The sequence below is a fragment of the Capsicum annuum genome, chromosome 12 (assembly GCF_002878395.1).
Source record: "Capsicum annuum cultivar UCD-10X-F1 chromosome 12, UCD10Xv1.1, whole genome shotgun sequence".
NCBI classification, from domain to species: domain Eukaryota; kingdom Viridiplantae; phylum Streptophyta; class Magnoliopsida; order Solanales; family Solanaceae; genus Capsicum; species Capsicum annuum.
The window spans coordinates 221539129-221551887 of NC_061122.1; the positions used below are offsets into that span (position 1 = coordinate 221539129).

The 12759-nt window shown below is 32.3% G+C and overlaps 1 protein-coding gene across 13 annotated transcripts; it reads right to left on the reverse strand.

The window, feature by feature from the left end:
• Positions 1-5834: 5834 nt before the first annotated feature.
• On the reverse strand, positions 5835-12423 carry LOC107851801 (synaptotagmin-2). Of its 13 annotated transcripts, none has more exons than XM_047400990.1 (14): positions 12013-12405; positions 11712-11806; positions 11490-11630; positions 10437-10535; positions 10287-10337; positions 10087-10210; positions 9580-9698; positions 9303-9404; positions 8919-8993; positions 8760-8836; positions 8013-8259; positions 7441-7791; positions 6696-6827; positions 5835-6141 (listed from the first exon to the last, which is right to left on the reverse strand). In XM_047400990.1, the coding sequence occupies exons 2-14, from the start codon at positions 11742-11744 to the stop codon at positions 6010-6012; spliced, it is 1683 nt and encodes a 560-aa protein (XP_047256946.1). In that variant the 5' UTR covers positions 11745-11806; positions 12013-12405; the 3' UTR covers positions 5835-6009. The 13 variants fall into 13 exon arrangements, with proteins under 13 accessions (XP_047256946.1, XP_016552380.1, XP_016552381.1 ...); XM_016696894.2 differs by having other exon boundaries at positions 11490-11633; XM_016696895.2 differs by having other exon boundaries at positions 11712-11810.
• Between the last annotated feature and the right edge of the window lie 336 nt (positions 12424-12759).

The window sequence follows — 12759 nt, forward strand, 5'->3', positions numbered from 1 at the left end:
TTAATACAGGAGTTAAGTAAAATGAAATAGGAAGAGTAATTATGTGATATATATTTATTCCTTCTGTCGTAATTTATTTGTATGATTTTAATTTAGTACAAAGTTCAAGAAAGTAATTAAGACTTTATTTATTTAGTTTTAAGTTGACACAAAATTCAAGAAAGTAATCAAAAAGTTATATGTGTGGTTTTAAGTTGATATGGAGTTCAAGAAAGTAAATCAGACATTTAATGTCTTAAACTGATTATAGTTCCTCCGTTTGATTAACTTGTCACTATTTGAGTTGGTACAAGAAAATAATTAATACCATAGTTATTTTATTATAGTATTCCTATTAAATGATGTTTACATTATATTTTGAAATTAATTTGAAAAAAAATATTTAATGTTAAGGAAAGATGGAAAAAAATATATATATTTCCTTGATATGTTAAAAATGATAAGCAAAAGTAGAAATTCAATTAGAAAACTCGTGACAAGTAAAAGCGAATGAAGAGAGTACGTAATTTGTAGACTAGACTGTAATCCCAAAATATTCGTTAATGTTGTCGTTTTAAACATGTGATATGAAAAATTTGAACTAAAAAATTATCAAGAAAATATATTTTTAAACAGACTACAGAAAAAAGTGTGACAAATAATTGAAATAGAGGAAGTATTATTATCAGTTCAATATATTAAGAGTCTCTTAAGGTTATTAATAAATTTCATTTATTTAGACTTTTGAACTGACGTTTATCTCAATTAAGCACATAACATAGCATAAAGTGCTTTTATTGGACATGTTTTGCTTAAAATTTAAATTTTTATGCTCGGCTTCTCGAATGCTAAATAAGTTCATCACTTAAAATATGTTTATATGAATTAGTCTCGAGTCTCAACAAACTATAAAACATCAAACATGTTTTAATTGAAGGTGATTGTGCAAAATTTAAAAAAAGATGATATATTTTAAATGGTTAACTTAGACATTTGAATTTAACAAAAAAAATTAAAAAATTAAATTGAAAGCGTCTAATAGGAACATATATCATCCATTTGGATGCCCAATTAAAATCAGTGGCAATTTGGATGTCCAAAATGAAATTTATTGAAAAATTTGAGGGAATGTTAAGTATTAAGCTTGAAGAAAAATGTATTAGATCATCCATGTGAGCCAATCGAAATCGATATTAAGCAATAAAATAGTATATAACTATATATATTTAATTAGTAATTAATATGATAGAAAAAGACAAAAATCGTGTATGTTAAGAAACTATCTAAAGAGATAAAAGAAGTTCTGATTTTAGGATCAATATTTTGTAACGAGGAAAGACATAGAGTGTACTTCTTCAATGTAGTTCGTATTTATTAATATGTTATATAAATATGTCATAGCATAATTGAACTAGTAAAATAAATTCATGATCCTATAAATTATTTGTCTAATTTAATTCCTCAAAGCCTATATTATTTGATTTTATTATAGGTATATATTCTAATGGTGAAACTTGAAATAGTGTACCGTAGTTTAATTTGGCACTACTAAAATTTCAAAAATTTCATAAATTTTTATTTCATTAAAGGTTTTTATTCTTCTTAGTTTTGACTTATAACTAAAAATTATGGAATTTGTAATTTTCTTTTGGCATTTAGATGTAAGAGAAAAATTGTAATGGTTTGTACTTTCATGTGGTTTACCTAAACTTTATGAAAAAGAAAGTTAATTTAGTCTAGTGTAGTTTGATGATTGGTCAAATTGATACTGTAGTACTTTGTTAGAGAAAAGGTAACAAACAATTACAAAAAAGGAATATTTTTTAGTATATATTATTTTTTAACAACAGTATATTTAGACTTTAGTAATATAATTTTAAGCAGGATTTGGGAAGAGTGATGTGTAGTCGAATTGATCAAATTTATAAAATTAACTTATTGTGAAATGTTTTTTTATTTTTAAAGTGATTTTTTAAAAAGGTACTTTTAGTGAAATAGTTTGTGTTTGACCAATAAATTTAAAAAATATTTTTAAATAATAATTAGCATTTGATCAAGCTATTAAAGTGCTTTTAAGTTTATATTAACGTATAGTCAAATAATAGTGATATTTTTTGTCTACATTTCTAGTGGACAAAACGAAAGTCATACTTTGTCATCCTTTATTGACTTCATTGTTTTCCTATATTTGTATTGGAGTTCCACTAATAAGAATTCGTATACTATAAAACTTATTTATGACGATGACGCTTTCAATAAAAAAAAAAAAAAAAATCTCCAAAACTTAACTATGAATTTTCTAGAAAAAAAAAGAAGAAGAAATTCCAACCATCACAGCACAATTCATGTTTAACTTAATCTCAAAAGTATGTAATAAGAAAATTACACAAAAATGTTACTACGATGTAATAACATATTAAATACTAAAATTACTTTTTTCTTGACAACCAATTGCCATAATTACCTTATAAAGAATTTGGGGCTACTGCTATTTTTATGTTGTACGTACGTTATTATATAAAGTTTAAATTTCAAATAAATATATGTATTTTTATACGCCTATAGTAAAGTATATATTGTTGCAAACTTGAGTGCTTCTGTTAATGTGACACTAAATATATTAATTAGTAGTGTGCACGTATTAATGGATTAATTAATACTCTAAACAAAGGCAGTACTATTTTTTTTAATGGTAGATAGTACTTATGTCTTATTTAATGAAAAAAGAAGTGTACTTAATACTTATATGTCTTAGCAAAACCTACTACTTTGACCTTGACAAGTGAAAGCATTATAATATATAATAACAAACTATGCAGTTAAATAAATCAAGAATTTTTAAATAATTAATATTGGTATTAGGGTAGGCTGTATATATCATAATTTTGTGATGCGATCTTTTTGCGAACTTTAACTAGTATGTTTTCTTTACTATTTTTCTCTTCTTGTACTTAGATTGTTGTACTTGAGTCGATAGTCTCTCAAAAACAGTCTCTCTATCTCCACGAGGTAATGATATAATCTGCGTATACTCTATCCTCCCCAAACTCCACTTGTGAAATTTCACTGAGTATATTTTTATTCGTAGTGGTGATCTTTTTTCGAATTCTATATGTGAACGCAAAATGTTTTTTCTCCAAACCATCCTATTTTTTGCTTACCTATACACTATTATTTTATTAAATAATTGTTACACATAGTTTCATAATGATCATAATAGCATTGTGTCATATCGTAACTCATATTGTATTGTTTTATTTAATGAACACAATTTATTTATTTTTCACCCGATGTTTTGTATCCTTATTAAAATTTCGACTAATTCGAATCGTGCACCGTAATCTCACCACTACACACACAACATTTGAATATAAATATATTCTCCTTTATCTTTCAGAAACCAAAAAAGAAAAAAAATTGCCACATCATATTATATACATCATAAAGTTATATTAGATAGGAACAAAGTTATAGTTCCGTATTCAATAGCTTTGATATAATATAAATTCTACATTTGTAATTTTGTGATCTAAAATTGACTTAATATTTATAAATAATTTATGTAAAACCTAATAACTTATATTTTATAAAACTTTAGAACTCATAAATTGAAAACCATAACTTTAGACCACTTTCATTATTATATCCTTAAAATTATATATTAAAAAATTGTTAGGTAATAATAAAGTGTTCTAAGACCTTTCCAGTGCAGAGGATTTTAATCACTTACGTCTCCATTAAAACTTGATGTGATCAAAACGTAACTAATTACAAAAGATTTTAAATTATAATATAAGGTTTAATTAGTCATATATGGTCCAAGTTTAAATAGTTAAATGCCCATTTGTGTATCAGAGGCTTACATAAGAATATTATTGCCATCTTTATTGGAAAGGACGCTTTGCTTATTAATTGTAGCAGCAGATGTTTGGAGGAAAATATTATTTTTGAAACACATTTTTTATGTTTGGGTGGCCAAAATATGTTGCAAAACATTCTTAGGAAAATGAGGAAAATAATTCTAATAAAAGTAGGGAAAACATCGATATGGATTATATTGTGGTGTACTGGCGGGATTGCTTCACTATTAATTAAAGGTCTTGGGTTTGAGCTTGGAGTTTGAAGAAAATCCTATTGAGAGCGCTAACATAACACCAAACACCGAATAAAAAATAAATATATGTAGAGAAAACAAGTTTCATTATTAGCAGCATTCCAAGTTCATTATTTCCTATCAAGTTTCAACTTTCAACCCATCCATGGCCACCAACACCACCCGTTGACCATCCTATCGCCATCACCTATGAATCTACTTCCATGCCGCATCATCCAATAGTGTTTTGCTAGATTACATATAAATATTTCTGAAAATAATATTTTCTGGCTTATGCATTCAAGGGTGTAGCCGTAGTCAATAATGTGGGGCCTCAGGTGCAATACCCCACAGAGAGAGAACATTGTAGGTGATTTCAACCTATGTTTTTGTCTTGATGGACAGAATTACTTTATATATATAGTTGGTGGGAGGTGGTAAATATCTTGTGAATTAATCGAGCTGCGCGTGTAGACAGTAAAAATTGCATCCGAGAAAATAATAATTAGGGTAGGAAATACTGCGACAATCATATTATGTGATTTTAATTATATAAGTGTTACAATATTTATGAATTCTCTGATTCGTCTTTTCAAATGTAAATTCAAGGGCCTCTTGAATCTGGTGTACTTGAGCTTGCCTTATATTTGAACCCAAGAACTTTTGAGTTTATTCTTGAATTTAGTGGTCTTAATCTTTGACTTATACTTTGAATTCAATGGCTTTTGAGCGTGATCTTGTCTTCACTTGTACTTTGAATTCAAGGGCTTTTGAGTTTCATCTTGAATTTCGTCTTCGTCTTGATTTTGTGTTGTATTTGGACTTGAATGCTTGAACTTGTAGCTTGTAATTCAAGGGCTTTTGAGCTTCATCTCGAATTTCGTCTTGATTTTGTGTTGTATTTGGACTTGAATGCTTGGACTTGTAGCTTGTAGAGAAATCTGGGGATTTGATCCATGAACGCTCTCTCGCTTACTTCGTGGCCCCCTATTCTAAATTACGAGAACTCTATTTATAGTTGTAGGAAGAAAGAGTTATGATAAATATAAATTCTTTCTGGCCAATCAGATTAATGTTACATGGTTATTTTCGATTGGTTGAAACACGACAACTTATACACATGACACATGACGTATTTTCATTGGTTTTAGATTATTTAGACATGTGGCATGATTCTATTGTCTCCTTCGTTTGACTTAGCATGCCATGTTTTTTGATATGTGACACCTGATTGGGCTTTTAGAATATGATAACATCTTGTGCTTAGCGATCCATCATCTGTAGCCCGAACTAACCTAATAAAAATTAGACTTTAATTAAATCTGTATTTGTTGGACTTACATAATTAATCCACACACTATTTATTTGGACTAATATAGTCTGAATTTAATATAATCATAATTTCCTGCAGATTTAAATTTAGTAAAATTTCATTGCATACAACACACGCAAGCTGACCCGAATACAATGGTTACAAAGAAAAGTATTTTCTAACTTATTTACCAAAGCACTAAAAAATAAGTACGAAACGTTAGAAAAAATATTTTTCATCGAAAACATGTACGGAACAGTACACCTTGAGTAACAATTGAAGGAAAATAGAAAAGAAAGACAAAGTGAGATCAAATAAACTAGTGAGTCAATCAATTAATTGATGCATATCATGAATGCAATAATGCAAGTAAATATTTTGCTTTTCTAAATAATTCAGGTAGAATAACACTTAAACTCTATAATTGCATCCAAGAAAAAAATCTACAAATAAAAGAAGAAACAAACCACTTGTATCCATAAAGCAATTTTTGTTTTAATTGGTGGATTAATTTTCTTCTTAATTAAAATAATTTACAATAAGATGCAGATCATTTGGCGAAATAATTTTCACATGATTCAGCCAATTGTCTTGATCGTGGAATATTATTAATAAATATGTACCCTCAAGAAGCAGTTCTCCATTGGAGTTCAATTTGAAGTCTACCATTCTTTGAGTCAATGAGATGGTATCTCTCATTAATTCTCTTGTTGTTAATAACATCAGCTAGGTATATATCCACATAGCCCAATGCCTCCTATAAAATTAAAACAAAGATCAACATATGTTACATGTAAATAAGGGAAAAAAGTTCGAAATATACTTAAATTTTGGCGAAATTTTTGGTAACACACTTTAATTTTGCGGGGTCCTATGACCCGCTTCGACTATTTATTACCGTATTCCTATGGCATATATTTGTCCAGCTGGACCACTGCGTGAATATGCACACACGGAGTGTTTAAGGGTCTGAAGTGGTATAACTGGACAAATATATGCCACAGAAGTACGGTAATAAATAGTTGAGGGGGATCATAGAACTTTCGTAAAGTTGAAGCGTGTTACATGAAATTTCTCCAAAGTTTAGATATATTTCTGACTTTAAAAGTTTTTAATATCTTAGGTTTGATAAAGAATTTGATGCATGTGTATTGTTTATATCTATGTTACTTGGGCTCTCCAAACATGTAACTGCATCCGTACTGGATCCTCAAAAAATGCAGTATTTTAGAGGATCCGACACGCATTTGTTCAACATTTTTGAAGAGTCCGAGCAACATAGGTTTATAGTGAGAGCTCATTGTATTGTACCTTGGGATGTCTCAGACCCATTCTTTTAGAAGTGCTAACAACTTCTACATGAATCCTATCATTTACTGGTGGCTCCTCCAACACAAACTGAAATTCCTCTTCCCACCTTGGATCTCTGTTTTTCTTTAATACCTGTGGAAGATTAAGGGGAAAATAAATGGATTAAAGAAAATCACTTAAACCTATGTTGCTCGGACTCTTCAAATATGCTATCGTGTGCACGTCGGATCCTCCAAAAGTCGTGCATTTTGGATCCAACGCGGGGGTGACAACATTTCTGGAGAGTCTGAGCAACGTAGTGTAAAACCAACTATTCTAAAAGACATTATTCACTTTTCAATATGAAAGGTTTAGTGACAGAAACAAAGTTGGTTAATTAACCAATGCAATTAAGTGCTTATAAAACAGTAAAGTGGCATGTAGATTATTTGGAATATGTGCATAGAGTTACTTTTTCATATTCAAGAAAATTGTATTTTCATACATATTTCGAGGTGAAAGCAATAGATTCAGTTGAACTCATAGTACGCGCCTAAAAATCTCCTATGGTTGCAAGTTATTTTCCTTATCAAAACATTTTACTGGTCTAAATTAGGTACTTAGTTCAATAATATAGCTCTATTCTGTGTTGCTCGGACTCTTCAAATATGCTACCGACTGGATGTCGGATCCTCCAAAAGTAGTGCATTTTTTGAGAGTCCGAGCAACATAGGCTATGCTTCCTATTGTGCACGGTAAAGCATACCTTAGTTCTTCTTTCTTCTCCTCTGAAGAGCATACGAACTGATGGATTTGTGTGGTGCTTCCCTTCGAGATCTTGACCTTCATGGACAATAACAACGAGTAGTCCACCGCCATCAGGTGTTCCATCAGGAGCCTTCTCGACTGTATTTGATTCATCAGCGCCATTTGCAAGTTCCTCGTCATTGAAAGCTTTGTACGTCACTTCAAGAACAAGCTGTCCTCTTGATTTTTCGTTGTGAGCATCGTCTGCTTTTAAGTTTTTCAGAAGTTCCAGTGTCAATACTTTTGGTTCATCCGGTGTAAGATCTTTCAATGGGACAATGTTCACTCCCATCTTTTCATGTGAACCAACCTAATCAGAAGCACAAAAGTTCTCCACATTAACGATACGATTGAAGATAGAAGGTAACCTTGATCAAAGGGCAGCACGGTGCACTAAAGCTCCGGACCACAGGGGTCTATTGTATGTAGCCTTACCCTGCATTTCTGCAAGAGGCTGATTCCACAACTTGAACTCATGACCTCCTGGTCACGTTGCAGGAGAGAATGACTTTGATCAATAACTATATATACCTGCTCCCAGTCATAAACAGAAAACTTCAAAACTTGAGTTTCTGGATCCTTGATCACGAAACTGAATTCCTGGTTCCATTCGGGGTTCAAGTTTTTGTGTTTGACTGTTGTTTTCTTTGTTGAGGGTTTGTCATTGACAATTTTTAGTTTAACATAGGGGTCTGAGAGCCCCAAAAAATCTTTTTTTCTAAGCTTGATTGCCTTCACAACCGTCACGTTAAGAATTCCTAGTGGCCTCTTCATTGCTCTGTACTCAAAAAGAACAACATATAATTTACTAGTTATCAAGAAAAGACACCAAAGGGCAGCCCGGTGACCGGACCACAAAGGTCTATCGTAAGCAGCCTCACCTTACATTTCTGTAAGGGACTGTTTCCATGACCTGAACCTGTGACCTCCTCGTCACATGGTAACAACTCTACCTGTTACTCCAAGGCTCCGTTTCATCAAGAAACGACACCAAAATGAATCAACTTGTTTGAAATGCCAAACAAGTTTATCATTGCAGAATTAAGAGAACATGAAGAAAAAAAGAAAGAGGAAAATTAGACAAAATGACGCCTATACTATAGCCGGATTTGCTGTAACATGCTCTTTCTTGTCGAGGTCAGCCGATAAATGCCAAATATATGCTGTAAGAAAATATCCATGGGTTCATAGGACTCCGAAAAAGTAAGTGCATAGTGCGTACTGCAAATCTGGCTATAATATAGGCATCATTAGTCATCTTATCAAAAAAGAACTTACTTTGAAGGATCTAATATTTGGACTTCAAGTGTTTTTGGCCATAGATACATATTTGCAACCTGATCTTTGACAATTTCCTAAATAAATAAGAAAATATTAAGTGACTCAGACTAGAAGATACATATGCAAGGACGATATAGAAGAGATAAGGGACCATACTTGAACAAATCGATATAGGCCGGGAATGGACATTGCATCTGCTCCCAGAAGTTTTAGTCCAAAATCAACATGAGGCTGCAAGCAGATTAGACCAGAAACGGATTCAAGATTTGAACTTGATAGCTCCAAACTTTACGGTTCTCAGCACTGAACTAGTTGTACTTTGAATATCAAGTCAATAACTTACATATTTATTGAAATTTATAGTTCTTCACATATGTATATATATGCATGTTCCACGTAAAATGTCAAAATGCGGGGACATATTGTTATATCTAAATGGATGTGGACAATCTCAAAGGAGATGAAAAAAATTTATGCAACATTTCAGTGACTGCGATCTGATTAGATACTCATATTAAGTTTTGGAGAATGAGTACCCACCTTCTCCATAAGAGAAACATATATGTTTGCGAAACAAGGAAAGGTCGGAACCAATGGCTTCAAGGTGATTCGAGGAGCAGCAAATATTTGCAAGTCAATCACCTGAGACAATCTCTAGTGTCAGCAGTTTAATGACAGAAGGTGAACTAGAAGAACAGTATGCGAATTATTTATTTCGTGAACAAGTTTGTAATATCAAGAACGTTAACTTCTAGAAAATCGGAGACCATAACATCACCTTCTTTGTTGCTTTGAGTATAGTTAAGTTGGGAATTACCTGAGCAGTAGCTTTCAACCCATATGCCTTCACTGCAACAGTGATATTCGGATTAGCGGCCCACTTAATGACTGGTTCCATTATCAGCTCTTTTTCCTCGGTAATATAGACCTTCATTCCTGGCATGGTTCAACAGGTTACTCATACGAAACATGTTATATTTATGCGCGGAAGAAAGGGAAGTCCATAAAGTACAGAGTCGGAAAGAGAGGCCGGACAGTAGAGTAACTTCAAATAAATTAAGACTCGATATGGTTGACACAACGTATTAGTCTTTGTGATTCAGCAGCTATCAGAAGAAAAATCATTACCTTCTTATTGCTAAACCAACTTAGATAGGCAGATCCATGATCTAATTCTAATTATGTAGCTCGGATCCTCCAAAAATGCACATATTTGTGGAGAATACGACATGGGGGTGGCGAAATTTTTGAAAGATCCGAGCAACACAGATTCAAAGTCCTTTTGGCAGTATGCCCAAATTAAGTGAAAGAGCGAGCAGCTAACCTGGAAATGTAGGCGGCAGAGTGCCCAAGGTGAATGACAGAAAATCAACTGATTCAATTTTGTACTGCGGAATCTGCTCAGCTATGATGGGATCTATTATACCTTTCGCTGTTTTACAAATAGCCTGAGAACCTTGAACGTCAATAACATTCAGCATAATGAAAAGGAAAAGCGTAATGTGCTATACGAGAAGACATTACCTTGTCCAAATAAGGCCACATGAGTTCGACCATTTTATTAAGCCAATCAAGCTGCACAAATGCAGTTAGAACAAAAGGTTGTTATGCAAAAGGAAAATTTTCCCTCTAAAGCTTTTACGCTAAGTAGATAGATATAAAATGACAACATACGCGTTCAAAATCTGGATTTTTAACCCATAGTGGTATCTCCGGGAGCAGTTTTTGCAGGGTTTCAGTATCTTGTTCTGCCAAGGGTCGAATATCAGGATGCTGAAAAGTGTAAAGCCCAAATAAGATGATTAGTCGTCTAAAGTATTTCTGTTTTCATACGAATTGCTAGTATTAACGAGATTAAGTAACACGAAACATATAAAAGCCTTTGCATTTAGTTTGAAAACCAACTTTATAACCGAATCTGCTAAACAAATGAGCAAGGCCACGTTTGGCAAAGCTTTCTACTCTAAGTAGGCGAAATTTTTCTTCCAAACTTCAACATATCTAGTTGTCCATTCGTTTGAATCTGTATGACCCCCTTCAGTTTTAGAACATTTCAAAATGTTCGACACCATTCCATTGATAATACGGTCTATATAGACTTCCAATATATTCAAGAATTCAAATTTACTTCATATTTTCTCTATCAAACACAATTTAAGGTGAATTTTAATGTAATGGATCCTAGTGGGAGCGAAATGGATACCAAAGATTCACATAACCGATCCCAACTTTGACCAAGGCATCGTTGTTCTTTTTGTCATGTTTTCTATACACAAATAGGATGTTCATTCCTCATACAGTCATTGAACTTAATACTTTTTTTTCCAATAAAGATCACTAAATTTCGTCAGTATGAAGTTACTCAAACTTATAGATCTAGAAAGTAACTGGAAAACCAACTAAATCTAACCAAAAAAGCGCACATAAGCAAGTGAAACTACCACGTTCGCTCAAATTACCTTATCATAAGTTATACGCTCATTTCTCCAATATCATGCACATGCGCACCTACTATCTTGGACTCGATATATATATATATATACACAGACACACAAACAGTAGCGAAGCCAGGAGTTCTAAAAAGGGAATTCCAAAAATGTAATAATTGTCACTCACACCTACCTACGTCAAGGAAATTTTCCGGCACTATACAACACACAGACACATATAGAGATAAATTTTAACGCGGATTATGATAAGAAGCAGAGCGAGAAAGAAGAAAATGACCTTGACATCAGTTGGTAGAACGTAGATGAAAAGGAAATACCCGATCACAAGACCAACAACGATCCCAAATCCAAATCCGAAAAATCCCAATACACTGCTTATTAACCCCATAACAATTATGTTTTCTGCCTCTCTCAAAATCTTCTGCAAACAAAACATAACAACAATAGAAAAAACAAATCATTTTACAATTTGAAACATTAGAATGAAAGCAAATGTCACCTGTTCAAGCCGTAGAAACAGAAACAACCTCATGCAGAAATGCAGCGGTATGCTGTGTACAATAAACCCTTGTGATCTAGACTTAGTGCACCGGACTGCCTTTTACGTAGAACAAAAGCAAAGATCTTCATAAGAAACTATCAGAAAGGAATAATTTCTGAGAAATTAAACATGAAAAATATCTAATGATATTAAGATTTAGAACAATAACACAACAACAATATAACACAGATCATTTTACAATCCAATACATAGAATAAAAGCGAATGTCACGTGTTCATGTCATTGAAACAGAAACAACCTCTTGCAGAAATACAGCGCAAGGCTACGTAGAATGGAACCTTGGGGTCCAGACTTAGTGCAACGGGCTGTCTTCTACGTAGAATGAAAGCAATGATCTTTAAAATCTTACTACCAAAGATGATCAGAGAAATTAGGGTGGCAAATCTCTGAGAAAATAAACATGAAAAATATTTAACAATATTAAGATTTAGAGCATTAATTAATTAAAATTTAAAAAATGGACCCTTAGAAAAGTCATAAGTGTAAAACTTAGATGTAACGGTTTTTAGGAGGGAACTAAATTCATTGGCATTCCAAACATATCGGCAACGTTTTTCCTATAACATAAATAAAATAAAATTCCCTTTGGTTAGATTCATGTTTGCCCAAAAAAAATGATACATATTGATTTGTCTTAAAACAATGAACAATTGTGGGACTATGAGTAAATGTATCCACTTCTATTTAAAAAAATAAATTGTGGTGTCCGACCAACTTACGCGTATCTGTATTAATATTACAAGATACTTGATACGTGATACGAATATTCTCACCGACAAAACTTGCACAAATAGGAATTATAATAAATCAAGTGTTTCTACATCATGATTCTGAGACCACTTCATCAATTACTAGGACACACTAGATGCTAAATAAATGCATTTATTTTTTAAGAATGTAAATTTAGGTATCAATTGATTAAGAGATGTTACTAAAGCTTTCGCTATGTTTCGGGAAAGGGATAAACAACAAGGGTCGTCTATTC

Coding starts and splice junctions, on each gene's coding strand:
- LOC107851801 (XM_047400987.1), bottom strand. CDS start 11,744: ATGAGGTTGTTTCTGTTTCTACGGCTTGAACAG. Junction 9,405..9,579: donor GGTTGAAAGCTACTGCTCAG/GTAATTCCCAAC, acceptor AGATTGTCTCAG/GTGATTGACTTGCAAATATT. Junction 6,828..7,440: donor GAGAAGAAAGAAGAACTAAG/GTATGCTTTACC, acceptor AATCTTCCACAG/GTATTAAAGAAAAACAGAGA.